Consider the following 26,881-nt stretch of genomic DNA (forward strand, 5'->3'; position numbering starts at 1 on the left):
TCCTTGAAGCAGTAAGTTGTGTAGAGCTTTGGACTGAGTGTCCACAAGCTTCCTGGGGTGGGTGTTCTCTTCCAGGGTTTTGGAAACATCCCTTCAGGGTGTGGTATTGAGAATAAACTGTAGCTGGAATGTAGAAAGGACACTAGTGACAGCAGGACTTGGGATGATTGGAATTTGGATGTTATTATTTGCGAACATGTTCTCTACACTATACATAGGTCAGAGGACAACTGAAATCAACTCTCTTCCTACCATGTGACCCTGACGGTAGACTCAGGTTATCAGGCTTGGTTGCAGATGCCTTTATGTATGGAGCCATCTTATGTGTCCTCTGCAGAATGACCTCAACTTTCCTGCGAACTGGATATAGGAAAAGGATATGGAGAGGGGAAAAGGGTGTTGTCATGTGTGTTAGAAGGTGGCTCGTGTCCGTCCAGGGCTTGGACGTCCCAGGCGGCTCGAGGGAAGTTTTGACTGTGCTCACCCCATGCAGGTGTTAGGTGGGCATCGGGCAATGGGAAGCCTTGGGACCCTGCTCTGGGGGTGGGGGAGTACATTCTGAGGTCCCCGGGGACTCCTGGAGTTGGCTTAGGGGCCCTGGACCTGCACGGAGGCTGGGGACATCAGGTTCTCGGACTCTTGGGCACCCAGGCACCCCTGGAAGCCTCGGAAGAGCTGAGAATGGAGTGTCCCTACCCCTGGATCTAGCCTGGGGCTGAAGGGGGAAAGAGGGGAGCTCTGGCTGGGTCTTGCATGGAGGAGAGTCCTTGACTTGCTCAGTGGGTGGCTTGGCTTGGTGTAGCCCATGGCTGGGAGTGATGAGAGGCCTTCTTCGGGAGACTAGACTCTTTAGATGAGAGAAGTCCTGTTCCATTGCTCCCCACAGCAGATCCTGATGGAAAGAGATAGTCCATGGTTTTAAAGCATTTATTGTCATGGCGGAGAGTGGAGATGAGTATCTGTACCCCACTTTCTCAGGGCAGGCCTGAGGTTAAATACCTTTTTCAGGGAGGAGTGTCTGGGAAGGGGAGTTTATTGGCTAAGCCCTTCAGACCTTTAGGTGCCTCATTAAAGTGGAGATCTGTCTTGAGGCTATAGGTCACATTTATTTACCTTTGGAGGGGCTTGGGGCGTTGCCCTTATGTGACTGATGGCTACAGACCTATGGAGAGCTGTGGCCTCATGTCAGGGGCCTGGTGTCCAGGAGCGTGGCAAAACGCCTACAGTTCCTGTTCCTTGCAGAGTAATCCTCTGTGGGGAATTCGAATCCCCTGCAGGGTCATCGAAGTTTCAAACTTAGCTCAACCAGAAACCAGGCTGCCTTTCACGCTCGCACAGAGTCACGGTCCAGGGGTGTAGCAGTTGGATGAGTCTGGTAGTTTACGGCAGGCAGAGGTGGGAAGAAGGTTGGTGGATTTGTTGTCTGACTGTAATGTCAAGTGAGATGTTTATCTCTGAAGTCAGGTGACATTACCAAGTCTGGAGTTGGAAGAGGGCAGAAACACCCAAGTCCTGTGCTTCCAGGAAAGGCTGGGCAGAAGGCCAGAGTGTGGTAGAGTGTTTCCGTGAGGGCCTTATCCTGTGTCATGAGCTGTGAGGGACAAGTAAGTTGACTGGTAATTACCAGTTGTGCTTAGTGATAATGACGAGACCTGTGTTGGTAGATGTGGCAAAGGAGTGGGATTGCAGAAAGCAGCATGGAATCGTTCCCTCATGGCATGTGATTGACCTACGAGGTGTCACAGCATTAAAGACAAAGGACTCTCCCTCACCCAGTGGCTGTCAAATGCCATTAGAGACATAGCTAGCGGGGGGTGGGGGGATTTATGCCTAATTGCACTGTCTACTTGTTCTGTCTGTTTGGAGCATGTACAGGTCTTGTGTCTGCTGTCACAATGGTTGTGAGCTCACGTGTACAACTGCCCTGTTGTGTTGGGGGGGAAAAAGTAGTTTCTTTGATATTATCCACAGTTCTGTCTGTTACAGTCTTTCTGATGCCTCTTTGTGGAGCCCCTCTCGAGCCCAGGTTCACTGTAAGGCTGAGGTGTGGAATGCATACGAGAATTCCAGCTCTTGGGTGAGCCAGGAGGGGGGAGTCCAGGCCCTGCTCTGTGGGGACTTCCTTGCAGGAAACAGAAATCAGAATGTGATTGGCTGTTCATTGGGTATGCTGCTAACAGTTTTAAGGTACACTTTGCGTGCTTGCGTTAGAGGCAGGGTCCTCCGATCTATACATGCTGAGTGCTGGGATAGCAGGTTCTCCTGGTTATCCAGGGCGGTGCAGGCTCTGCCTGGAGTTAGCTGAACCACACCCTCCAGCCCTGGGTGGTTTCTGTGGGTTTGAGACAAGGTCTGCTACCTTAGGCTGACCTCTATAGCACAGAGTCTTGAACAGCATACAATGTCTGTCTCCTGAGTGCTGGGATATGGGTCATGTCTCTGTGTCTAGCTTTAGGCTGGCCAGAACAGCCTCTGCTTAGGCCAGTGATAGGAGAGAGCTCTGTGAGGTTTTCTCCCGCCTTTGTGTGTGTAATGTTTATTTATCTTGGAAATTGACTTCATGTAGTTAACAACCTAGAGAAATAACTAAAGGAAAAAAGTGCAATTTCAAACTTGTCAATGAACTTAAGAACAGTCCACATGGTTTTTTACATCATAAATATATATGCATATAATACATTTTTAACAGAGATTGAAGACATAATTTGTATCTTTTAAATAAAACATTAAAATCTTACTTTTTGCATGTTTTCTTTGAAATATAGTATTACTAAATATGTAACAAATGTGATTGTTTTGTTTTTTAGTGATGTGACTAAATTGGGTTTCACTAAGCATTGATATATAAAGTCAAAAGCTATCCAGGATATTTATTTATTTATTGTTAACTAGTTTTAAAGTACAATCTGAAAATTAAAAAATTGCATGTCAGGGTGAAAAGTTGTTTACATTATGTAATAAGAAGTTTATGAAAATGAGAGCATTACCTAAGGTTATGCTTGGCAAGCCCTTTACTGTGTTTGAATGACTTGTTTTCATTAAACATGTTCTCATATAGAAGTGCATTTACCAGCCCGGTGCTGTGAACCGTGGTCAGCAAGCTTATCGTGAGAAGCTCTGCTTGCCTTGAGAATTAATGAGGCATAGCAACACTATCTCAGAAGAAGCCCAAATACTGATTGTATGAGCTACTTTTCAGTAGAAGCAATAAAGCCATATCACAGACACAGACACAGACACACACACACACACACACACACACACACACACACACACACACACACCAACTTAAGGAAGCTTATTTTCACTTACAGTTCCAGAGGGTTCCATTGGGTTCCACATGCTCCTGGAGGTGTCCAAAATCTTTCATGGTAGGGAAGGCATGTCAGGGAGTCAAAGCCGGAAGCTGGCTGGTTAGATTTTCATCCATACGCAGGGGGTGAGGGGAGACTCAGGGGGAGGGGTAGAGGGAACATGAAACAGGAAGTAGGCAAGGATCTAATTGCCCTCTCTTTTACATAACTCCACCAGCAAGGCTGCACCACCAGAAGGTTCTGTAATCTCCCCAGACGGTGCCAAAACTGGGGAGCAAGTGTTGAAATGCACGAGCCTGTGGGACACTTTATTCAGACTACCACTGCAGTCCATGACATGTTTGCTTTCTGCATTTTTGTAGCTCTAGAATTTTGATAAAACTTTCCGTGCTGCTTTTGGATATTTAATATTATCTATGGCAGACTGTCCTGGTGGACTCGACTGTGTAGATCTACTTGTTTCCCAGTGTCATAATCTCCATTGCATGGTTTTTTAACCCTTAATGCATGAAAACCAGAACTGTGTTAGGCGCCTGATAGTATTAACATTTTTCTTTCAGATTATCTGCAATGCTGGAATGAAGTAACTCAAGATGAGCAAGCTAAAAGTGGTGGGAGAGAGAAGGTACCACAGCCTCGCTGTGTGCGGATGCCGGTGTGTGTGGATGCTGGTGTGTGTGGGAGAGAGAAGGTACCACAGCCTTACTGTGTGCGGATGCCTGTGTGTGTGGATGCCGGTGTGTGTGGGAGAGAGAAGGTACCACAGCCTCACTGTGTGCGGATGCCGGTGTGTGCGGATGCCGGTGTGTGTGGATGCTGGTGTGTGTGGGAGAGAGAAAGTACCGCAGCCTCACTGTGTGCGGATGCCAGTGTGTGCTGTGCAGGAATCCACAGTGCAGCCCTGGGACTGGCCACACATAGATGTGTTGGAGCGGCGTGATTTAGGAAGCTCATTATGCCATTCCTGTTGGTTTTGTTTTTTACAGTTAAAAATCAGAAAACCTGACTCATTGTAGATTAGCTGTGCAGTCTTGAAACATTAGCTCTGTTGTGCCTGTATTCTCCTGGGTAAGATGACTTTAATGTGAACATGTGTCAGCGGCAGAGTGTCACCTAGCTGAGAGTAACTGACACCTCGACAGCATGGATAGCAGTCAAGGCTTCTGGTTTGCTGGCAGTGTCATGGTTTATGTTTTCATGTACGTGGTTTTGCTTTTATAGTTAATGTGTCATGGGAAAACGTACAACTTACTAGATGTTTACTTCTTAAATCATTAGGTCTCTAGTTATTTTAACACAATTGTACCACCATAAATCGTATTTTTCACTAACTCTGTAGTTTCTACAGGAAGCTAGTCAGGGATATATATATATATATATAATATATATATATATATATTATATATATAAAATTTCTAGAACCATATTCATACAGTTTGTAAAGCTCAGGTTTCTTATGTCAGCTTGTTTTTACTTCCTGAAATAAGTTATACTAGACATTTTTTGTTTGTTGTCTTAGGCTGGCTAGTCATTATAAATCAATTTATAACTTCTATCAGTACTTACTGCATTACTTCTTGCATTGCTGTGGGAGAAACACCTGGCAAACAGCTGAAGTGTGCCTGGCCCCAGGAATGTGGTGGGATGTCACTGTTCTTAGAACCTGTAGTAGAGGAGAGCTGGCTGCTGCTGTAGAAGGCTTAGATAACACACCTGTGAAAACTTACCCAGCAACTATCATCCAATGGATAGATAAGCTGTCCCTGTCTCCAGTTAGGGTTAGGCTCCCATTACCACAGTTTTCTAAAGTAGCATTGACCCTGGGTCCAAATGATGTAAATCATGAGTCCACAGACGCATCACCTCTTCAGCCCAGGCCACTGCTCGTCTTGCTCTGAGGTGAACTGAGAGGATGAGGTTCTGACCTGCAGCTTCTAGACTCGGACTCGGGGCCGTTGGTGTCTGCACTGAGCGTGTGCAGACCTGGTCATTGTTTCCTAACTGGAGACTGATGAAGACTCAGATGTGAGTTACACTGTGTTAGGTATTACATTACAAGCAGTCTAGAGGTTCATCTGAGGCGGGAGCTTACGTGAGGAAGTTGCAGGTGCACAGAAATGGGTGTGAGGTAGGTCCTAGAATGTGTGTGTAGCATAATGAGATTGAGAATTCAAAATGTATCCTCCAAAGGTCTGAATGAGTAAAGTAACAGTCTCAGGGGTTGTTTTTAATTGTTTTTTTTTTCTTTGAATCATGTCAAAACCACATCAGTTTTCATAGGAAATATAGTTTGTACTTTCCATATCCCCAGAGGCTTTTGTGGATTCTCTCCTCTTATGATTTACTTCATGACCAGAAGTGAGTCTACATACAGACATTATTGTGCACATGTGTGTACATGTTTGTGTGTTGGGTGTAGGCATGTTTGAGCCGCAGGCCCAGGCTGGAGGATGCACTGAAGCCTTTGACTGTGCTTTCTTGGGCAGCCTGGTCAGTCTGTGCTGCTGGGGAACTTAAATGCGCATCCTGCTGTTGGGCACTCTGTGAACAGCCAGTCTCCTGGATGCTTCATTACTCCCTCTCTCCCGTCTGTCTGTCTGTCTGTCTGTCTGTTGAATATTGGGATCACTCCCAATATTCATATGCTTTGTTTTATGTTCTGTAAATCTTGCTTCATAATTTTTGAATGTATTATGACATTTAAGATCTATCAAGGAATTGATCATTACAAAATGCCTTTTATTCCTTGTTGTAGTTTTTTCTTAAGTCTATTTGTTAGATGTTAATATAGCTACTCTGACGTTTAAACAATTAGTTTAATAGTTTCTCTAGTTAATAGTTTCTCTTTCTTTTTCGCTCACATATTCATATATATGTATATATAAATAACTTTATACATATACACACATATATATTCATTAGTTTACTTAACTCTTATGTGAGTGTCTGTCTGTATGTATGTATCTATATATGTATCTGTACCTTGTGATTCCTGATGGTCTCCTGAGCTGTAGTTATAGACAGTTGTGAGCAGTTCTGTGGACTCTGGGAAGCGAACTGTCTTAGTCAGGGTTTCTATTCCTGCACAAACATCATGACCAAGAAACAAGTTGGGGAGGAAAGGGTTTATTGAGCTTACACTTCCACATTGCAGTTCATCACTAAAGGAAGTCAGGACTGGGACTCAAGCAGGTCAGGAAGCAGGAGCTGATGCAGAGGCCATGGAGGGATATTCCTTACTGGCTTGCTTCCCCTGGCTTGCTCAGCCTGCTTTCTTATAGAACCCAAGACTACAGCCCAGGGATGGTACCACCCACAAGGGGCCCTCCCCACTTGATCACTAATTGAGAAAATGCCCCCCAGCTGGATCTCATGGAGGCACTTCCCAACTGAAGCTCCTTTCTCTGTGATAACTCCAGCCTGTGTCAAGTTGACACATAAAACTAGCCAGTACACGAACCCAGGTCCTCTTGCAGAGCAGGTGGTATTCTTTAACCACCGAGCCAGCCCTCATTCCTTCATTGTTTTGCTTTTAGTTTTAATACTTTTTCTTCAAGTAACTGTTCTTTTTCTTCTGTTATTTTAAAATACATTTTACTTTTGAAATTATAGTACAAGTACATACTTTTTCCTCTTTCCATTCCTCCCTCCAACTTCTTACATGTAATGAACACCCCATATTCTCTCTCAAATTCATGCCTTCTTTTTATTTGTTGACATATATTCCTAAATATACAAACATAGCCTGCTTAGGCCATATAATATTACTTGTCAATATACATTTTCAGGGCTGACCACTTGGGATTGGATAGCCAGTTGAGGGGTTCTTCCAGGGGAAGGCTGTGTCTCCCGCTCTCAGCAATCTCGGTTGCCTGTAGTTCCTTGTCTAGGGTTGGAGCCCCGTGAGATCCCTGCCGAAGGCCTGTTGGTGGTATCCTTCCTCAGGCCTTGTTCAGGCAGCCATGTCTATGAGCTCTCATGGGTGTCAGATGGCTTCTCTGCCGTTTATAGAAGACAGGACCTCGCAGTAGATGGCCTGTTCTGCTGCTGGAGTCACTCCACCTCCTTCCCACAGTGCCTGAGTCTGGGGGCAGGAATTGGGTTGTAGATGCCTTGGTTGGTTCTGATCAGATGTGGCTCACTGGAATGGTCTTATCTGTTGAAAATGAAGTCTGTGATGAGGGAGGAGAGACCCTCAGGCATGAGGGTAAGTTCTTAGCATGTGCTTAGTTGTTAAGCGGCTTAGTAAAATGAGGAGGGATGACCTCACTGTCTCTGAGTACTCTGTACATTTCCATACCAGGCACGACTTCCCCCTTGTTAAAAAGAACCTTAAGTCCAATTAGAGAGCTGTGGGTCACCACGAGAGTGCCTCATCTCAGACGTAGGATTTTCAGTGACATGGGGGTTGCTGTTGTGACTGTTGGCTTCTGTCTTCCCTAGGACGCTTGTGTGAATCCTTCTGGTACCTTGAGACATAGTCCTCAGGGAGGGGTTTTCAGGTCAGATCCAGCTCAGATCCTTTGGGCCCTGTATCTAAAGTGTAGTGTGTCGTCAGCAATGGGGACTCACCTATCACCCCTGGGAGGCAACCGAGGGCAGTGGCGAGAGCATGCTGCTCTGGAGTCTCTTGGACGGCCCTGACTGACAGCTCCAGAGGCCTCTCATGCCTGACAGGAGGACTTAGAGTAGATAGTCTGTGTTTCTTGGGGAAGAACGTTGTCATCACACATGGAAAAATTGTATTTAAGGTTGTAAACATAGATAAATATATAACAATGTTACAATTCTCTGTGGGTTTTCTGGATGTTAGTATTATTTCCTCTCATCCTGCGCTCTTTCTTTCTGGGTTGACTGCCTTCCTTTCTGTACTTAAAGCCCTTTCCTATTTTCTTCATTTCTCCCTTCCAGTGACCACGGTGCCCCTTCTTGTGTTCCCCTCTGACCTTTTATGCTTCCCTGGTTCCTGTAGTTGCTACAAGGCAGTCTTCATTAAAAACCTTGAGGCTGTTTTGTTTAAAACTTTGAAGATATTTAATAGGAAATAGATATAATTTGTATACAGAATAAAGATTAAACAGTCTTAGAATGCCAAAGCTGCCCAGTGGTGACCTTGAACCTCTGACCTTCCTGTCTCAGGTGGTCAAAGTCAGCCAGTGGTGACCTTGAACCTCTGACCCTCCTGCTTCTACTCCCTAGGTCCCTAGGTGTGCTGCTATGTTCGTAGGTGTGCACCACCAAACTGGTTTCATGAGACTGGGAGGCTGGGCCTTAGCATCTAAGGTCATGTTAGGTTAGCATGTTAGGCCCCCAACTGAGCCACGCCCAGAGTTGGAGCAGCTCTTTAAATAAACAAGGCAAGACGGTCCAGTCTTGATGAATGAATCCTGGAAGACCATGCTCTGTGTTCCATTATGATTAAAGAAAAGAAGCACAATTTTGAGTAGTTCATTTGCTTTTGAACTAACAATCACACTTTCATGTTTTCATTTGACCATATTCTGACCATGTTCTTGAGTGGATGGCAGCCAGCCGGCAGTGTGGTGTGCTCTACCACAGTCAGCAGTGAAGGTGAGAGTATAGTGCTTCCAGCTCCGGTCACATTTGAGATCAGTGCTACACTCAGCCAGCTTAACTAGCCAGGGCATCGAGAGGGGGTAGCAGTGGCATCCTCAGCTCCAGTGGGACCCCGCATCTCCCTCTCCGAGACTCGAGGAACATCATAAACGAGGGGTGCACAGGCTGAGCCTTTGTACATGGCACAGCTGTCGTACTCAAGAGCTCACCACAGCTCTTATCTGCACAGGACTCGGTAGGATTGGGCTCTCAGCGTTCTGTCACTTGTCACTTACGGGGAAAGAACTGCAGGTCCTGCTATCTCCAAGGAGCTAGTGGCAGTTAAGGGTGGCTGAAGAAGAGTCTGATTTTCTTCAGTGGTATAGCCAGCCACTCATAAATTGCCTGTGCCCTTGAAAATAGCCTCCCACTAATGAACCTTAGTGGCATGATGGTACGAGGGTAGCCTTGTTGAGGAAATGGGAGGCTGTGAAAACGACTGCCACTTAAGACGTACATATACATACCCACGAAAGAATGGCAAATGGGGAAAGGGGTGCAGCGCCAGGACGGCTCCAGGGCGGAAGCTTGTGAATCACGACGGACGTCTCCGTGGAGCCACACTCATCTCCCTGTCCTTCGGGGTCCTCATTCGAGGGCTCTGTGGGGTTCTTCTCCAGGAGCACAGTAGCAGTGAGAGGCTGGGGGCAGTAGGTTGGCTGTCACCACCACAATGCCTGCACTGACAGTTTGCCAGGAAGCTGGCTTGCCTTGAGTGAAGCCTCGAGGGCTCTGCTGCTCAGAGGTGCTTGTGGCAGGACATGCTGCCTCACCCCTTGAGGTCAAGGTTATTGAGGAAGAGCCACTGGGCGCTGGTGCTCACCTCTGACGCTGCCTGGTGGTGGTGGCAGGCTTCAGAGAACTGGAAGGACACCAAGATGCACACACAGATGACTGGTATGTAGGTAGGTCCTATCTTGCTTGTGGAGAACATTTTCAGCCAGTGTTCAGGAAGCAGCTTGATTGAATACATCGACTCTTGAAGGGTCTGGCTCTGCCTGGCTGTGTGCTGACAGAGGCAGTGGGTAGTAAAGTCTATGCTGTGGGAGGAAATGGAAATTGAGGTTGCAGAATATCTTGAGTGTGGAAAGAAAAGCATTAGACACCTGCCTTTGGAAGTAGTAACAGTTCTCCAAAGGAATTAAATTCCTTAACCTTGGTTGACTGGTAGATAAATGGTAGATAAATGGTGGCATCTGGAATGTAGATCACTCTTCAGGGCTGACATGTGTTTAAGAGGGTTACAGTGGAGAGGAGATTATCTTTGCTGTTAATCTGATCTGGTTTTTGTGTTCTATTAAGGTTTTTTTTTTTTTATTACTGTGTGTCATTTTACTGCTCTGTAATGGATGTAGTTATATATAAGCATTAGGCTGGTGAGATGGGTCAGTGTGTAACAGTAGTTGGCAGCAAGGTTGACAGCCTGAGTTTGAACCTGGGGATCCACATAGGGGAAGGATAGAACCAATTGCTTCAAGTTGTCTTCTGACCTCCTCGACAAATAAATGTCAGAAAGTCCCGAATAATCATACAACTGTTGGATTTATAGGAAGAGTAAGTGTCGCTGATAAAGCACTGTGTGGCGTCATGTCTCGGCTGAGCTGATGGAGATCCAAATGAAGTGAGAGCACAGGTTCAGATGTGCCACTGTCATGCTTAAGGGCCAGAGTGGGTCTTCTTGTCCTGCTGTGTTGCTCCTGTCTCTTAAGTATTGTCTCTGTTCTTTGGGAAAGGATATAGCTAAGTTGCCTGTCTCCTGGGTGCCCACGACTCACTTGGCTAGAACTTAGATTTATGGTCTTCTCTAGTGTGGCAGTCACGGGACTGGTCACAGTATCTGATTCTCTTTGTTTGGACACTGGCTCAGTTTCATTTCTGTAGCTGCAATAAAATATCCTGATAAAAAGCAACATAGTGGACAGAGTTTATCTTAGCTTAAGTTCCAGGTTACATCCCATAATTGCAGGGAGTCACACAGCAGCTGCCTGCCCATTTACTTGCTTCTGTTCAGCTAACTTTCTTTATTCTTAGAGAGCTCAGGACCCAGCACATGAATTGGTGCCACCCACGATTGGTTAGGTCCTCCTATATCAAGATACATGCATGGCCACAGGACAGCCCCATCTAGATAATTTGCTATTACAACTCTTCCAGGCAGCTATTTTTACTCACAGATAAGACACAATTCCAGCATACCAGCTGGAGAGATTTACAGTTGTTATTGTGTGTCTGATGTGTGGGGGTGCAGGTGAGGTGCACGCATGCTGTGTGCTGTGTGAGGTCAGTAGACACTCTGTGGAGTTGTTTCTCAAAAGAGAGCTTTAAAGGAAAGAGAATACATTAAAGGAAAGTGAATACCAAAACTCAACCCAATTAAAAAGAAATGGAAAACCGCAGTCCTTGGAGTGGCTTCCTGGCGCTGAGTGGCAGTCTTCCTTGCCTGTTCCCACGTACACGCTCCGTTCTAAGTGCTGTTCTTGCAGTCTGCCATAGCTCTTCTGGCCACTTTGCCACCTCAGAGTCCACATGCATATGCGTGTCATGGAGTTTTGGTGGTTGTGACTTCCTTCTGTCACAGTCTTAAGGTGTTCACTATCTTACTTCGTTCAGAATTGCCTTTGGATGGTGCCTTTAGGGAGTTGTTCCTGGAGACTGCTTCCCTTGCACTCCTCCTCTGACAGCCATGAACCCATCTACCCTGCTTCCCCGCAGATCACTTCCTACTGCCTGAAAAGCCTTGTACTTACTTGGATTTACTTACTTGACTTGTACATGAGAGGCAGCTTATCTTGTTTTATTCTTTTGAGACTGTGTTTTATTCTGTACCCAGTGTGGCCTGGAATGCATTTATTCTGTACCCAGTGGGCCTGGAATGCATTTATTCTGTACCCAGTGTGGCCTGGAACGCACCCTGCCGTCCAGGCTTGCTTTGACTTGGGTTAATCCTTTCGCCTCAGCTTCCAGGTTCTGGGTTTTTAGGCACGGGTCACTGCACCTGGCAAGAGGAACCAGGTGGTGTGAGCACAGAGAGAGGGCCACCTAGGACAGGTGCGTACTCATAGGCATATGGGGTGGAGCACAGGGCCTGATGGCTTGAGGCACCGCTGGTGGAGTGCATCCATACTCGATTTTGCCAGTGTGAGGTGGACGGCAGCTGAGTGGGGCAGGAGGTAGGAGCTCAGTTTGAGGAGGGCAGAGCAAGTGCAAAGGCTCGGAGCAGAAAACCTCGCAGGGCGGGCGACTGAGGATGCCTGGACGCGTGAACTGGATGCTTGCTGTTTGTGGTTTTCCGAAATAGAATGCATTTCCCCATCAGGAATGAACAGTGTGACAGAGGCAGTGAGGGCTGTGACACCTAAGTGGTTAATACTCATGTTAAACAGTGATTTGTGTGAGTGACATTCTCCTCGAGGTTGGCACAGAATCCACACTAATGGAGAGCAATGTTCTTTTTAGCCTTACCAATAGTTCTCGGGTTGTGGGACTCCTGGCTCAGCTGGAGAAGATCAATACGGATTCCGCAGAGTCAGATACTGCCAGATATGTTACATCCAAAATTCTCCATTTGGCTCAAAGTCAAGGTAAACTCCAGTCCTCTCCTTGTTTTATGGAATACCTTTTCAGTTCTTTAAAATAGATACTGAGAGTGTCCTGGGTTTTGATATGAAGAATGTTCCAATTTTTGATGTCTGGATGGAAGTAGGGACAGAATGCTTTTGGAGGAGGTTGATTCTCAGTGCGCGTGTTAGGTTTGATCCCTGTCAGGTGCCTGAGGGAAGCTCAGGCAGGAAGCATGGATTTTGGTTCTGCCTCAGAAGCCACAGGGCAGCCAGGCCGCTCAGCTTAGATCCTGCTTACTGAGCACGAAAATACACCTTGTCCCCTAATTTCCAAAAAGATCATGCTGTTTGTTTGTTTCTTTGTTTGTTTTTCTCCAAGACAGGGTTTCTCTGTATATCCCTGGCTGTCCTGGAACTCACCCTGTAGACTAGGCTGGCCTTGAACTCAGAAATCCACCTGCCTCTGCCTCCCAAGTACTAGGATTAAAGGCGTGCGCCACCACTGCCTGGCAGATCATACTTTTATAATTCCATCTCACACAGTATCACTGGCCCTTAGAACCACACCCCTAACAGTCTGAACAACTCCAGTAACGCATGCAAGTCCAGCCCAAAGGCTCTTCTAAGACTTAGACTCTCAACTGTGAGACACAGTAAGACTCAGAGAAACTTACCTGCACCTAACACACGGACAGTGCTCTTCCCAGCCTGGTAAACTGCTAAGACCTGTTTCTCCATGGCATATGGGACATGTGCAGCTGTGCGGTGAGCTCTCAATGGTCCTGACTCTTGAGTGTGTTCAGCTGTAGCCCACCTGGCTTCTTCCCTGGGTTCTCTGCTTGCTGCTTTCAGACTTCCTCAGTAGGTGTTCATGTGTCTGGGGTTTCTATCTTCAGGCATCATGCTGGTCCTGAGAAGGGTCACTAAACAGGCTGGCAAATTAGAGCACAGGAGAGATTTTGTTGTAAGGAGGCAAAGACTCTGGTGTTTAAGTGGATTTTCCATATGAATGTCACAGTCTCCTGAGATGATGGTAGACCATGGAGTAGAGGAGAAAGCCCAGGTCAGTGCTTTGTTTTCACTCAGTGTCCAGGAGCACAGGGCAATGAGACATTGGTGAGGACCAGACAGAGGCTGCGGCTGTGCTCAGCCACACAGGTTCCCACAATAGTGATGCAGAGCTCTGTGTCTTCTGATTATATCTGTAACATTGCTACCTAAGTGGCTTGGCTGTATAAGGCCCTAGCCCTGCTTTGTATCCTAAGCAGGATGTGCTGGCTTTTTGAAGTAGTATTTTGTTTTCTTGTAAGATTTAATATTTTTTGGTGGGGGCAGCTGGGCTGAGTAAAAGATGACTGCCAAAGGAATAGATATATATAAACAGTTTTAGTTTAGGAACACAGTATGCCTGTAGGCGAGTTTGCCATGCTGGTTAGCATTAGCATGATGCAGCAGTGAGCAGATGTGAGGGTGTTCTACATTTTCATGACATTTCATGTGACTGGTTTGTTTGTGACAGTCACATGGACTGGTGTGAGATGATGCCTGAGAGGAGAAGGTCTCTGTTAGCGACAGATCAGCTCAAGTCCTGGTCCCTTGTTCAGTATGCTTGACAGCGGTCCTGAGTTGTTAAACTGAAGCCTGTGTGGATATGTCACTCTAGTGAGCCCTGCATTAGCACATCTGCTTTGAGCGGATGTGGACCACTCGAGGATGAAGAACTTAATTCTAATAGCAAGCACCAAGAAGAGAACTTAAATTGTTAATAGTTTGTAAAAAACCAATGCAAAGGTAGGCAGGAAGGGCGAGAAGGCAATGGTGGACAATGGCAGGAGTGTGGTGCTTAGGAGAGAGAGGCTTGGTTTGACTCTTTTCCCTGGTCCCTTTCTGTTGATATTTTTCTACCATGTGGGCCTCTGCTATAAACTCCCATGATTATCTCCATATGAAATGCTGGATTTAGCCTTCCTGTTCTTGAAATTTAACTATATATATGCTACACAGAATGGATCCTTTGTCTTTCAGTTTTTAAATCTCAGAATGTTGAGATTAATGTCATGATCCCCTGCATCAACACAATCGATGTTGTGATTAATAGACATTAATAGTCAAGTCTGAGAAAGTAGAGAAGGGATCCAAACCTCCCAGTGCCATGACTGTGTCAGAGTGATCCTGTTCCTCTTAGACAAGTGTGCTGTTAGTAGAGGCGGTGAGCTCTGGATTCTAAGCACTAGCACCACCCCGTCTGTGCCATTCTGACACGCGGTGCCTCAACATAGACCCCAGGCGAGGGCTAAAGGCTGTAACTGAGATAGTGTAGGAAAGGTTGGGTCGGTCTCTCTCTCTCTCTCTCTCTCTCTCTCTCAATTTTCCATGACAGGATTTCTCTGTGTAGCCCTAGCTGTCCTGGAACTCACTCAGTAGACCAGGCTGGCCTCAAACTCAGAAATCCACCTGCCTTTGCCTCCCAAGTGCTCGGACTCTTCTTGTTATTTGTTTATCTCTCTTGTAAATCAAAGAATTGTGAGGGTGCAGGAACTTCTGAGCGGAATAGAAGTATTTGCACAGTCCCTGTCCTACCTGTAGGTCAGTCATGTGAGAGGTGGCGCCTCCAGCTTCTCACAGTGAAGCCCTTCCATAGGTTGTTCAATCTTGTGATTCAGAATTTTGCTCTAGTACTGAACACAATGGACATTTGAGCATGGCCTTAGACTTCAGCCATCATTCGTGTTGAGGAGATGTTTTCCCAGCTCTGCTCATAGTCATGGTGTCTGCCTCTGTTACAGCTCACTGCTAGCTCTTGTCTCAAGCTTTTTGGAAGGATCAACAGGGACTTTGATGGTCTATGATAGTTGAGAAGAGAAAGTCTTGTTAACTGAAACTGGACTCATAACCACAGGATAGGTTTAATAGCATAGAGGATGAGCACCCAGGATCAGCTTAGACTGCTCTTAGGGTTAGCTACATGCAGCACGTTAGGAATTCTTTTTGGTTCATGTTTAAATAACTTTTTTTTAACTTTTCAGAAAAAACAAGGAGGGAAATGACAACCAAAGGTTCTACAGGCATGGAAGTTCTGTTGTCAACATTGGAGGTATGTTCTAACAGCCTTTACTGATGTTACCTATCACAGGAGGGACACTGAAGTGAATACAAATACACACAAGCATACACTCACACACACTCACAGAGACACATTCACACACAGACACACATTCACATACTCACACAGGCACACATTCACACACACAGACACACACATAGGAGGAAGGATATTGAAGTAAACACACAAGTGAATGTGCTAATTTGTATTATGCAAACACGTTTCCTGTAATTATAATAACTAAAATTTAATCTTAGGTATTTTTTAAAACTTTTTTTAAAGTCTTAGATTTTTTAAAAAGACTTATCATTGTGTTTGCATAAGAGGATGTGGTTCATATGTGGTTACCAAAAAGCAATTCTGTGGGGTCAGCTCTCTCCTTCGTCCTTTAGATGGGTTCTGAGGATCAAAGTCAGGCCTCTATGCTCGTACGGCAAGCATCTTCACCTGCAGAGTCGTCTGGCAGGCCTCAAATCTTAATCTTTTTTTTTTTTATTAAAAAAAGAACTTATTTCTTACTATTTTACTCATCTGTGTGTATCTGTGTGTATGTGCGGAGAGAGCTGTGCCCAGGAGGCCAGGGCTGCTGCTGTCTCTGGTGCTGGAGGTCCAGCGGCCCGTGAGCTCCTCAGGATGTAGACGCTCCTGCTGCCAAGTCTGATGACCTCGGTTCAAGCCCCAGGACCCGCACCACAGTAGAAGGGAGAACCTAGGCCTACTTCTTGTCCCATGAACTCCAGTCACCTCCATATGTACAAATATATAAATCAGTAAGCTAATGTAAGAAAAATGGTGGAGACACTGAAGTTTTAGTAAGAGTGCAGTGCAAGTCAATGCAAATTGTGCCTAAAGCGATCAGAAAGGCCATTTGTCAGACATAGGTCAGTGCCTACAGGTTAAAGCATTGAAAATAAGAAATTTAGTTTAATAAGAGAAATCAACTATTTGTTTCAGAACACGAAAGATCTTCAAACTATACTTAATATCCTAAGCATTCTCATTGAGCTGGTGTCATCTGGTGAGTTTTGATTCACTTTGATTTGGTGTGTACTTGTAAATAGTGACCATAAGTGTGTCCTGTGTATATCATTTAAACTTTCTTGATATTAAAATTTCAGAAGTGAAATATTCTGTTCCTATTGATGCTTCTTGTATGAGGGATGAGGGAAGGGGAAGAGGGAGGGAGAGCTGAGGTAGGGGTGGTTGGGTGTGTGTATTAGAAGGCTTTGGGTTCCTTTCTTACTCACCACCCAGCTGGCTCCTTTGGGGCAGAATCTGAACCTGGAGCTTGAGGTTTTCAGGCGGGCTGGTAGTCAGCAAGCCCACCCTGAGCTTCCTGTCTCTGGTGCCCACAGTGCTGTGAGACCCAAGCCCAGCTCCTGCCATGGCTGCTGGGTTTGCCTCATGGCTGCACAGCAAGCTCTTAACCACGGCCATCTCTGCAGTGCAGTGCCTGACTTTTGATACCTTCGGATGCTCCTCCCACTCTCCCTGCCTACCTGTGCATGCAGCACCTTGAGCCTAGAATTTTGGTACCATTTGTATCGATAATTTGTGTTCTGTACTTTAGTGTGTCACTAACAGAGGAGGAGCTGAGTGTGGAGTCGGCTGCCTGTCTTATAAGGCTAGTCTGGGCTGGATAATGAGACCTGGTACTAAGACTCAAACTTTGAGTGATTTTGATAGTTCTTGGTTTTAGAAGCCAATGGTTGAAACAGTCCTTGAATGCTAACTAATTCTAATGTCTACTACGTGAAGATATGCTGTTTGCAGTATTTCAAAAACATTTTAGGTGGAGGTCGAAGAGCGAGTTTCTTGGTTGCCAAAGGTGGTTCACAAATACTGTTGCAACTGCTTATGAATGCCAGCAAAGACTCTCCCCCACACGAGGAGGTGATGGTGCAGACTCACTCCATTCTTGCCAAGATTGGACCAAAAGGTAAGAGGCCTGTTCTTGTGATTATTGACCCTAGAGCTATCTTTGTAACTTTGAATCTTTGTCTTAAACTACTTAAAATTTGAAGTATTAAGTACTCCTTTTTCTTAGGTTTAACAGAGGAATGTTTTTTACAGTTAACAAGAAATGAGGACCCAATATTCATAATGGGTTTGAATGTGATAAAGGTGGAGAAATGGCAGCATCTACGTGTCTCTGTGCTTGTGTGTGTATGTGCATGTGCATACATGTGTGTACGCACACATATGTAGAGAATGCACATGTTGTGTTCAGAAGTTACAAGTGTGTGGAAGTGAGCATGCGCTGTGACAGTTTGTTTCACTGATGATCACGTTTGTACTGTGTGCAGTTCAGAGCTCTGGAAACTCCATTTTTACAAGGACCAAGGCAGACCCGTGAGAGTCATCGCCGCAGAGCCATGGGGAGAGGAGTGGGCTGAGGGCAGGGCAGGGCAGGGGCAGCCACACTTTAACATGCTTGCCCTGCACTACGTCACGTTACCATCATCTTGACATGTCTGACTGCGAGCACACTCTTTGCCTTTGTGTGTAGGCATGTGTGTCCTCGTGTAGCACTGCATGTGCTTAATTCACATCTTTAGCAGGTTGTGTTTTAAAGAGTGCAGCTCTGTGGTGACCTCGAGACCAGATATAGTGCATATGTTATCTTGGTTCTTGTTTTTCTTTAACTTCTGTATTTGAGATTCATGAGTTCCTTTTTTGAATCTTTTTAGAAAATAAAATAAGAAGGTTCTAGTTACTGATAAATATGCTAGTATATTCTTTTGCTGATTACAACCAAGTTACCTTTTCTTTTCATGAAATTAAGATATTGATGTGTTTATTTCTTTCATTTTAGTTTACATAGGTCATCATTACTTTATTCTGCATCTTTTTAAAAAAGATTTATTTATCTATTTATTTAATGTATTCACCATTGCTCTCTTCAGACACACCAGAAGAGGGCGTCAGATCCCATTACAGATGGTTGTGAGCCACCATATGGTTGCTGGGAATTGAACTCAGGACCTCTGGAAGAGCAGTCAGTGCTCTTAACCACCGAGCACTGACTCTCCAGCCCTTATTCTGCATCTTAAATTTGTGCTTTTCCCATTATTATTTGTACAGTTCATTGAGGCGATATGGTAATTTATTGAATAATTTTCTGTTTTTTCCCCTGTAAAATGCAAGTAACTTTCCCTTTTGCTTTAAAATTTCTGTTGTTTATGACTTACCTCTGCTGTTCCTATTTCTTTTTTAAAATCTTCATATTCTTCAGCTCTTTTTACTTAGTATTTTTTTAATGATTGTGATCTCTTTGTGTGAATAAAAATCAAGAACTTCTAATGCTGTGAGATAGACATGCCCATTACCCTGAATTACACATACATGTTAAATAATAAATTATACATACATGTTAAAAATACAGAGTAATAAGATAGTACTCTGTATTTTTCAAATATGTATAATTATTATGGTAATCAGAAATTAAAAATAAAACATTTAAGAGATGGAAATGTTAACTGCCTTGATTTGGTTGTTACATGCCATACAATGTATTGAGTTAGCATCACAGTATCTCCTCTACTTCCTCATAAATTAAAAAAAAAGCTTTTATCATTTTAAAGTGTATGTGCGTGCACGTGTGTTTGTACTTCTGTGTGTTTGTGTGTACACACACACATGTGTACATGAATGCAGATGCCCGAGGAGGCCAGAGTTTTTGGACCTCCCGGAACTGGACTTAACTGTAGTCGTGAGGTGAGCCTGCGCCCCTGGATGAGCAGCCAGCACTTCTGTTAAGCCACCTTCCCAGCTCCTCATTAGAAATTTGCTTGACATATTCACCACATTATTTTCTAATTAGGATATTCATATTTTATTAATTTATATATTTTAGACATATGAAAATAACATGTTCATATTAAATAATACTGGTAGTGGACATTTAGATTCTTTACTACTTTTCCTGTGTGTATTTGTGGGATGTTATTGAGTTAGACTTAGTGAACAGTAGATGAGTTGTGCTTTCCTCTCGTGGGACGGCACGTGTGGGGCCACTGTAGGTCAGTTGATCAGTTACGCTCTCCTCCCATCTTTTTCTCCTGTCTGTTCCTTGATACGTTGTTGTAGGATGTGCTTCAGAAGGATAAGGGATATTAGAAATTATTCAGAAATTATTATAATTTTGACTATTTCATGTCAACTTTACATATATGAATGTATAGTTGAGATTTCCTGTGTCTGCTTCTTTGGCAGTTCCATTGCTTCTCCTGAGGCCCTGCTCCGCAGACCCTCTGCCGCTGCCTTACACCTTTAGTCTTCATTGCTTTCTAAAATATTTTTGTTCAAAAGTTTTATTTGAATACTTTCTTTAAACAGATAAAAAATTTGGAGTGAAGGCTAGAGTTAATGGGGCACTGAATGTAACTCTGAATTTGGTCAAGCAGCACTTCCAGAACTACCGCTTGGTTCTTCCTTGTCTTCAGCTCTTGCGAGTGTATTCTACCAACTGTGAGTACTTTAAAGGTGGCTGTGTTACCCAGGCTTCTGAAGTTACACAAAATAATGTTTTAAAACTATTTAAAGTCTACAAATCTCTAAAATTTGTTGAAAAGTAAATGTTAATGTGACTCCCAAGTCAGCAAAAGGGATGTAGAGTAGGAAGGCGAGGCGACCAAATCTAGGAATTGTTCCCAGTTCCTTTAGCTGGTGAAGGACTGGAGTGAGGAGACACTCCAGGGAGAGTTGGGAGTTCAGCAGTGGGACACGCTTCTGTCCGTGCAGTGGTTGTGATTTCCAGTGCAACACAACACAATACCGACTCTTCCTGGGAAGACAGGTGAGTGAGTGGCCATTAGGTGAGGCTGGCGTGAGAGTTGCTATGGTGAGCACTTCGGAAGCTCCTCCCCTGGGGCGTGGCCCTGTTCCCAAGGCAGAAGGAGATTTCTGAGAATCTGGAAAGTGAGCTGAGGGTGCTGCCCACAGCCTGCATCTTGCCCTGCCTTCCCGATTATGGTCTCCATGACCAGCTACCTCAGACTGCTGCTGGACTACTACTGTGATGGACTACTGGATTTGTGAGCTAAATAAAACCTTTTCCCCATAAATTGCTTCTGTCGGTATTTTGATCACAGCAACAGGAAACAACTGTTTCTAGATACTGTTGTAGTTAGTGTGTCTGTTGCTGTGAAGAGACACCGTGACCATGGCAACTCTTATAAAGGACAAAACTTAATTGGGGCTGGCTTACAATGCAGAGGTTCAGTCCATTATTGCCATGATGGGAAACATGGCGGCATGCAGATAGACATGGTGCTGGCGAAGGGGCTGAGGGCTCGGCATCTGGATCCCCAAGCAGCAGGAAGAACACCCGAGGCCTGGCTTGAGTACATCAGACCTCAGAGGCCATCCCTTAGTGTCACACCTACTCCACTAAGGCCACTCTTCCTGATAGTGCTCTCTTCCCTGTGGGTTTGGGGGCCATTTTTGTTCAATCTACCATAGATACTCCATATGTTTGCAGATAAAAGAGAAGGAAGGCACATAGTCTCACCAGCAGTGTTGAATTATCATCCTGTGATCAGGAGGCTGCAGAGTGTACACAGACTGGTGCTGAGTCTCTGAGCAAGCTAGAGACAAGAGTGATGGTTTAGGGATGGTGTCCAGTAAGCCCAAACCTTTGATCCCTAGTGTTCTTTGCCCATAACCCCAGCACAGGCAAGGAGCTGAGAGGGGGATCCCTGGAGCCTGTTCCCAGCTTGTCTTATTGAATCCTTGAACTGTAGATGCAAGGAGAGATCCTTTGTCAAAAGCCACAGAACAATAAAAAAGACACTTGACATTGATCTCTGACCTCCATAGGTACACTCCCCACATTCACACAAATTAGAAATGAAGTGTAGACTATTTGTATATCATGTAAAAAATGCTCCAGTGCATGTGTGTGTGTGTGTGTGTGTGTGTACACTGACCGTTTCATTGAAGGTGTGCTCAGAAAAGGAACACCTATGACTAAAAAGAATGTAAGGAAATGGAAAAATTTGGTATTTAATCAACAGAGTTAAGAACACAGAAACAGGAAAATTGAGGGAGGAGTTAGGAAAAGAAACAGAAAAAACCATGACTTAGGCCCCAGCCCTCAGGAGGCAGAGGCAGGCAGACCTCTCTCTGAGTGTGAAACCAGCCTGCTCTACCGAGTGCGTGCCAGGCCAGCCAGGGCTACAGAGAAAAACCATGTCTTGAAAACCAAAAAAAACAAAGCAAGCAAACAACAACAACAAAAAGAAAAGAAAAACGTGAATTAGGGAAGAGAAAAATTGAAAAATTAAAACTTGATTTGAATTAAAAGTGAAGTAATTTTGAATATAGCAGCCAACAGATAATGGAAGTGTGGGGAGTGTGTGAGTGAGGACTCGGCAGTGGAGCCGAGTGAACGAACGCTTCCTGTGGCGCAGGAGCTGCAGCTTCGGAGCTGCAGTTTACTTGTGTAACCAGCAGAAGGCTAGCAGACAGTTTCTCTGTACTTATTTTTAATGTTTTTTTCCAATCAGATTGTTTTCGTGTAGCCCTGGCTGACCTGGAGCTCACTCTGTAGACCAGGCTGGCCTCAGAGATCCACCTGCCTCCCGAGTGCTGGGGCTAAAGGCAGCCAACCACCACACCCTGTTCTTGTGTAATTTCTTTAAAGTAACATTTGTCCAGAGTTTAAAGTCCTGGGCACAGTCCTCCCACTGTCTCTTCTCTGTAGAGTACCAGAGCGCTGTTGTTTTGGCTCCTCAGGGTTGCTTTAGTGAAGGTCCTGCCTGCATCTAACTAGTTCAGACTCTGCAGAGTGCTCTGAGCCCCGCCCTGGCTATCTGAAGTGCACATGAACTTTGCTGCTGCTTGGGCATTGCAGCAGGAGGAGGGAAATCCTCCTTGCTCGCTCAGGAAACCGTCACTTGCTCGCTCGCTTGCTCCTCATCCTCCCGCCTGCAGCTGCTCCCGGGGTCACAGCTTTCATGCTGACCCTGCGCCTCTGCAGAACCCTGAGCTACTGCAGAACCATGCTTACCCCACCTGGCTGCTCCCACACCAGCTCCTGTCCATGTTGAGTGCACTCAGGCATCGTTATCTCCAGAAATACCCGTGTCTCACTCTGAAGTAGAGGTGCCCAGTAGAACAAAACAGCCTACAACTCTTTCTGCATCTAGAAGATAACAGAGATGAATCACGCTCTCTGCTATGCTCACTAACTTCAGGTTACTTCTTGTCTTTGATTCTCAGCACTCACTTTCCTGGTGTCATCTGATAGTAACTGTTTTTTTGTTTTTGTTTTTGTTTTTGGAATGCTAGTTGTGCCCAACTTCCTATAAAAACAAAGCAGAATAACCCTCCCACCCCTGCCCCAAACCCCTGCAGCTGAGCCTGAGAGGCCCTGGGTACCGTGCATTCATAGTGACTAAATACTTCCGGGTGTTTTTGGATTCATCACTAAGAATTAAATCACTTTGTGTCTTTTTCTTTTTTCTCAGCTGTGAACTCAGTATCTTTAGGTAAAAATGGAGTTGTGGAATTGATGTTTAAAATTATTGGACCATTCAGTAAGAAGAATTCAGCTCTCATGAAGTGAGTAAATGTTCTGATGCGAGTGGGAGTATGTCCTTAGTCACTCTGGCTTCGGCCTTGACATGTGCCCGAGCAGGTGAGGCCAGCGTATCTAGAAGGACGTCCTTAGTCATTCCGGGCTTCACGGCCTTGACATACACCTGAGCAGGTGAGGCCAGCCGTACCTAGAGTCTCTAGTTCTTAGTCATTTCTTACAATAAAGATGTTCTTAATTACAAGTTAAATCTTTAAGCTAGACAATTTCAGTGTATTAAGTACATTATTTTAAAGGTGATGACTTTGAATGCTGGTAGACCCTGGGAGGAGCTAGTCCAGTGTCATTCCCGAGGCCTTTGTTGAGTGCCTACTCTAAGCCTTAGCCACTCTGCTGAGTGCTAATGACCGCTTCCTTTTTCTCACCATTACTGCACTGCTTGGGAAGTCACACATTTCTATTTTGTCCAAATCATGTTACTCTCTTTATCTTTTCCTGTCTTGAGATATGTATGGGTGTCTGAGTATATGTACCTTAAGGTTATATTGTGTGTGTTTGTGCGTTTTCATTAATTTGTAAGCCCTGTAGCTTCAGAAACGAAGTGCGCGGTGTTAGGGGTTAGACTTAGAGTAGTGCTATGGAGGGCTGTTTGTTTGTTTGTTTGTTTGAGGCTCACCCAGCAAGGTTCATCCTGTGTCCTACCCCAGTGATGCCAGTGCGCCATCATTGTCCTGTCCTTTATGCTGCTACCACAGTGCTATTTGCATGCTCTGTGGGAGACGGTTGAGTAAATCAGAGGTGTTTTCTGGGGTGTGGTCATCTCTCCCAGTAAGTTAATAGGTTACTTCAGCATGATCAGAAATGAGCATCACTGCTTCAAAGATATCAGCAGGCTAAAGCCTTAATTGAAAATAATCTCCGTGCTCTTGGGTCGTCTGGAGTCTAAGGGAGTGAGTGTCTTCCTGGAGTGGTAGATCAGTTCTGTGAGCTCCTGTCCCGGCAGTGGCCAGCTTTCTACTGTTGCTGTTGCATCTTCCGTTGTGCATCTTTGGTGTGTGAGCTCTTCAGCCCTATTATTGTCAGGCACAAGTCCTAGGTGCTGTAAGTCCACGTCTGTGCCCAGCAGTATTAACAGTGAGCCTTAATGTCATTTCCTGTTTTTGACTGCCGATGAAAAGTCTTCATAATACTTAGATTATTTGGATCAGGGTTCAAATAAATTTTATTTGTTGGTTGTATCTCATAATTCTTTAAAGTCAACAAATATCTATTGTTCTGCGGCATTGCAGAGGGGTCTCTGTGATGTTTAAATATGTCACATTCTGGATGAGGTGACTGCACAGGTCTTGGCATACTAGTGTGTCCTTTATTTGAACTTGCAGCTTGCCTGCATTTTTAAATTAAATGTTTCAGAGGTCGTGGCTGGGGGTGCTTGAGCCGAGGAATCTGTTTGTCAGAGTGTTTCTTCCATCTGCTGTGTGGTGATTCAGTACTCATTCTTCCCACTGCCTGAGTCTGTCGCTGGATTGGGGCTGCAAGACAGTGACTGCTGGAGTGAGGGGGCTCAGTGCTTCCTGTTCTCCACGGCCACTTGTGACCCTGCACATGACCCCGCACATATGGCATGTACTCACATCCACACACATATGTACATAGAACACTAAGACAGGAAAGCTGGCTCTTTGTGAGGCTAAGCGTGGGAATTGCTCTTGCTGAGGTCCTGGTTCTGGTCCTAGCATGCTGGCCAGTTCATCCCCTCCTGTCACTGGAGCTCCAGGGACTCAAGTGACCTCCTGTGGCTTCTGTAGGCACTGCACTCAGCTGCTCACTGTGTCCCATACACATGATTAAAAATAATAAAATAAGTACTTAAAAGCATGTCTTTGCTATGAAATGTCTATAAAGACAAACATGTCAACATGAAATATTTGAACTTTATTCTTTTAATATTTTATTTTGTTATTATTATGCATGTATGTACATGTATGCAGGTGCCTTTGGAGATGGAGTTACAGGCAGTTGTGAGCTACCTGATGTAGTGCTGAGAACCAAACTCTGGTCTTCTGAATACCAGTATGTGCTCTTAACTGCTGACCCATGTCTCCAGCCTACACATTTCATTTGTTAACATACAGGGTGCATGCAGAGTGTTTGAACCTTTTCTTTTTGTCTTTGTTTTTTTCTTAATAAAAGGTCCAAATAACTGAATGTGATAGTAGGTGCCTGTTCTCCTAGCATGTGGAGACATAAGGCATAAATATTGCAAGTCAGAGGCTAGTATGATATATTGGGAGAGCCTCTGTAAGGAAATAAATCAGTCAGTTAAGATATTTAGTGAGGTTAATTGTATATATAACTAGTTAAGTATTCGGAAGGGTGGTGCCATATGTTTACATATGTAAACATCATTTGCAGTTCTAACATAGCTGGTAAAATGCAACAAAAGAAAGTGTTTGTGTCACACTAGTGAAACACACGTAGTGGTGGTAGTGGCGCAGTGGGCCATGGAGGCAGATGGGCCTGCAGCTCAGGGTGGACCCACCACTTGCCGGCCCCAGTCCACAGTGAGCTACTTAGCTGTCATTCCCCTTGAAGGAGATAGATAGCATGGGCTCTAATACACATTGCAGGCACTTAAAGTGAGTCCTAGGGCACACATGTGTTTATGCAGATAACATGTTGTTTAGTTAAGCACTGTGTATGATAGCTGTGTGTGATGGGCCCTAGATGTCCACACGGCTCTTTTTGTAATGGTTCTGGAATCAGATCTATGGCTTTGTGCATACAGGCCAAGTGCTGTGCTTGTGACCTCTACTCAAGGCCTTTTTAAAATTTATATTTCACTTTCCCCTTAATATATAAAGAAGTCCATCACTTATCTGTAGTGTAAGGACCACACAGTCCTCCTGTGTGATATGTACATGAAGCCATAGTTTCCATGTTACCACAGCTAATAGGTAATGTTCATAGGAGAAACAGAACATTTCAAAATTATATATGAATTGAAGTGTAGGCCAGTGGTGCTTGAGAGACTGCCCATTCAGTCCTGGGATCAGAATATGGCACCACAAATAATCCAAAAAAAAAAGTGTAGTTATGGGACTGGAGAGATGGCTCAGCGGTTAAGAGCACTGACTGCTCTTCTGAAGGTCCTGAGTTCAATTCCCAGCAACCACGTGGTGACTCACAACCATCCATAATGGGATCTGACGCCCTCTTCTGATGTGTCTATAGATACAGTAATAAATAAATCTTTAGACCGGAATGAGCAGGGCTGACCGGAGCAAGCAGAGTTCTGAATTCAACTTTCAGGTTCTGAATTCAAATTCCCAACAACCACATGATGGCTCACAACCATCAGTACAGCTACAGTGTACCCATATACATAAAACAAACAAACAAACAAACAAACAAACGAACAAATCTTTAAAAGTGTTGTTATAATGGACCACATGGGATATTTCCAGAACTGTGGAGAACCATAGGCCTAAAACTTCTGAGGAAAGAGTGTAGTTATCTAAATTATCCTTTTATTTTTACTGGCATTTAAATTAGTGTGTGTGTGTGTGTGCGCGCGCGCGCGCGCGCGCGCGTGTGCGCCCATGGAATGCTCTGGGGTTCGGAGGACAGCTCTGGGGAGCTAGCCCTCGCCTCCTGCCTTGTTGAGGCACGGCCGTTCTTGTTGAGCTTGTTGCTGTACTTCTGTCTACCGGTTCTCCATCTCCATCTCCATCTCCATCTCCATCTC

General features: G+C 44.9%; 1 protein-coding gene across 15 annotated transcripts in view; it reads left to right on the top strand.

The window, feature by feature from the left end:
- Agtpbp1 (ATP/GTP binding carboxypeptidase 1) overlaps nucleotides 1-26,881 on the top strand; it is a 150,544-nt gene that overhangs the window by 37,800 nt on the left and 85,863 nt on the right. For 6 of the 15 annotated variants that reach the window (XR_007973180.1, XM_052156209.1, XM_052156206.1 and 3 more), the window contains exons 2-8: nucleotides 3,875-3,939; nucleotides 12,387-12,511; nucleotides 15,517-15,584; nucleotides 16,548-16,611; nucleotides 17,386-17,532; nucleotides 19,932-20,063; nucleotides 23,066-23,159. Coding sequence is in view for 12 of the 15 variants with exons in the window: in XM_052156209.1 (XP_052012169.1) it covers nucleotides 3,908-3,939; nucleotides 12,387-12,511; nucleotides 15,517-15,584; nucleotides 16,548-16,611; nucleotides 17,386-17,532; nucleotides 19,932-20,063; nucleotides 23,066-23,159 (662 nt within the window). In the remaining 3 variants the exon portion in view is untranslated. Of the gene's footprint in view, nucleotides 1-3,874; nucleotides 3,940-4,030; nucleotides 4,072-12,386; nucleotides 12,512-15,516; nucleotides 15,585-16,547; nucleotides 16,612-17,351; nucleotides 17,533-19,931; nucleotides 20,064-23,065; nucleotides 23,160-26,881 lie in introns of those variants that run through there. The other 9 variants (XR_007973179.1, XM_052156205.1, XM_052156217.1 and 6 more) reach the window with 5 other exon arrangements.

Source organism: Apodemus sylvaticus, chromosome 14 (genome assembly GCF_947179515.1).
Source record: "Apodemus sylvaticus chromosome 14, mApoSyl1.1, whole genome shotgun sequence".
In the NCBI taxonomy this organism is placed as follows: Eukaryota; Metazoa; Chordata; class Mammalia; order Rodentia; family Muridae; genus Apodemus; species Apodemus sylvaticus.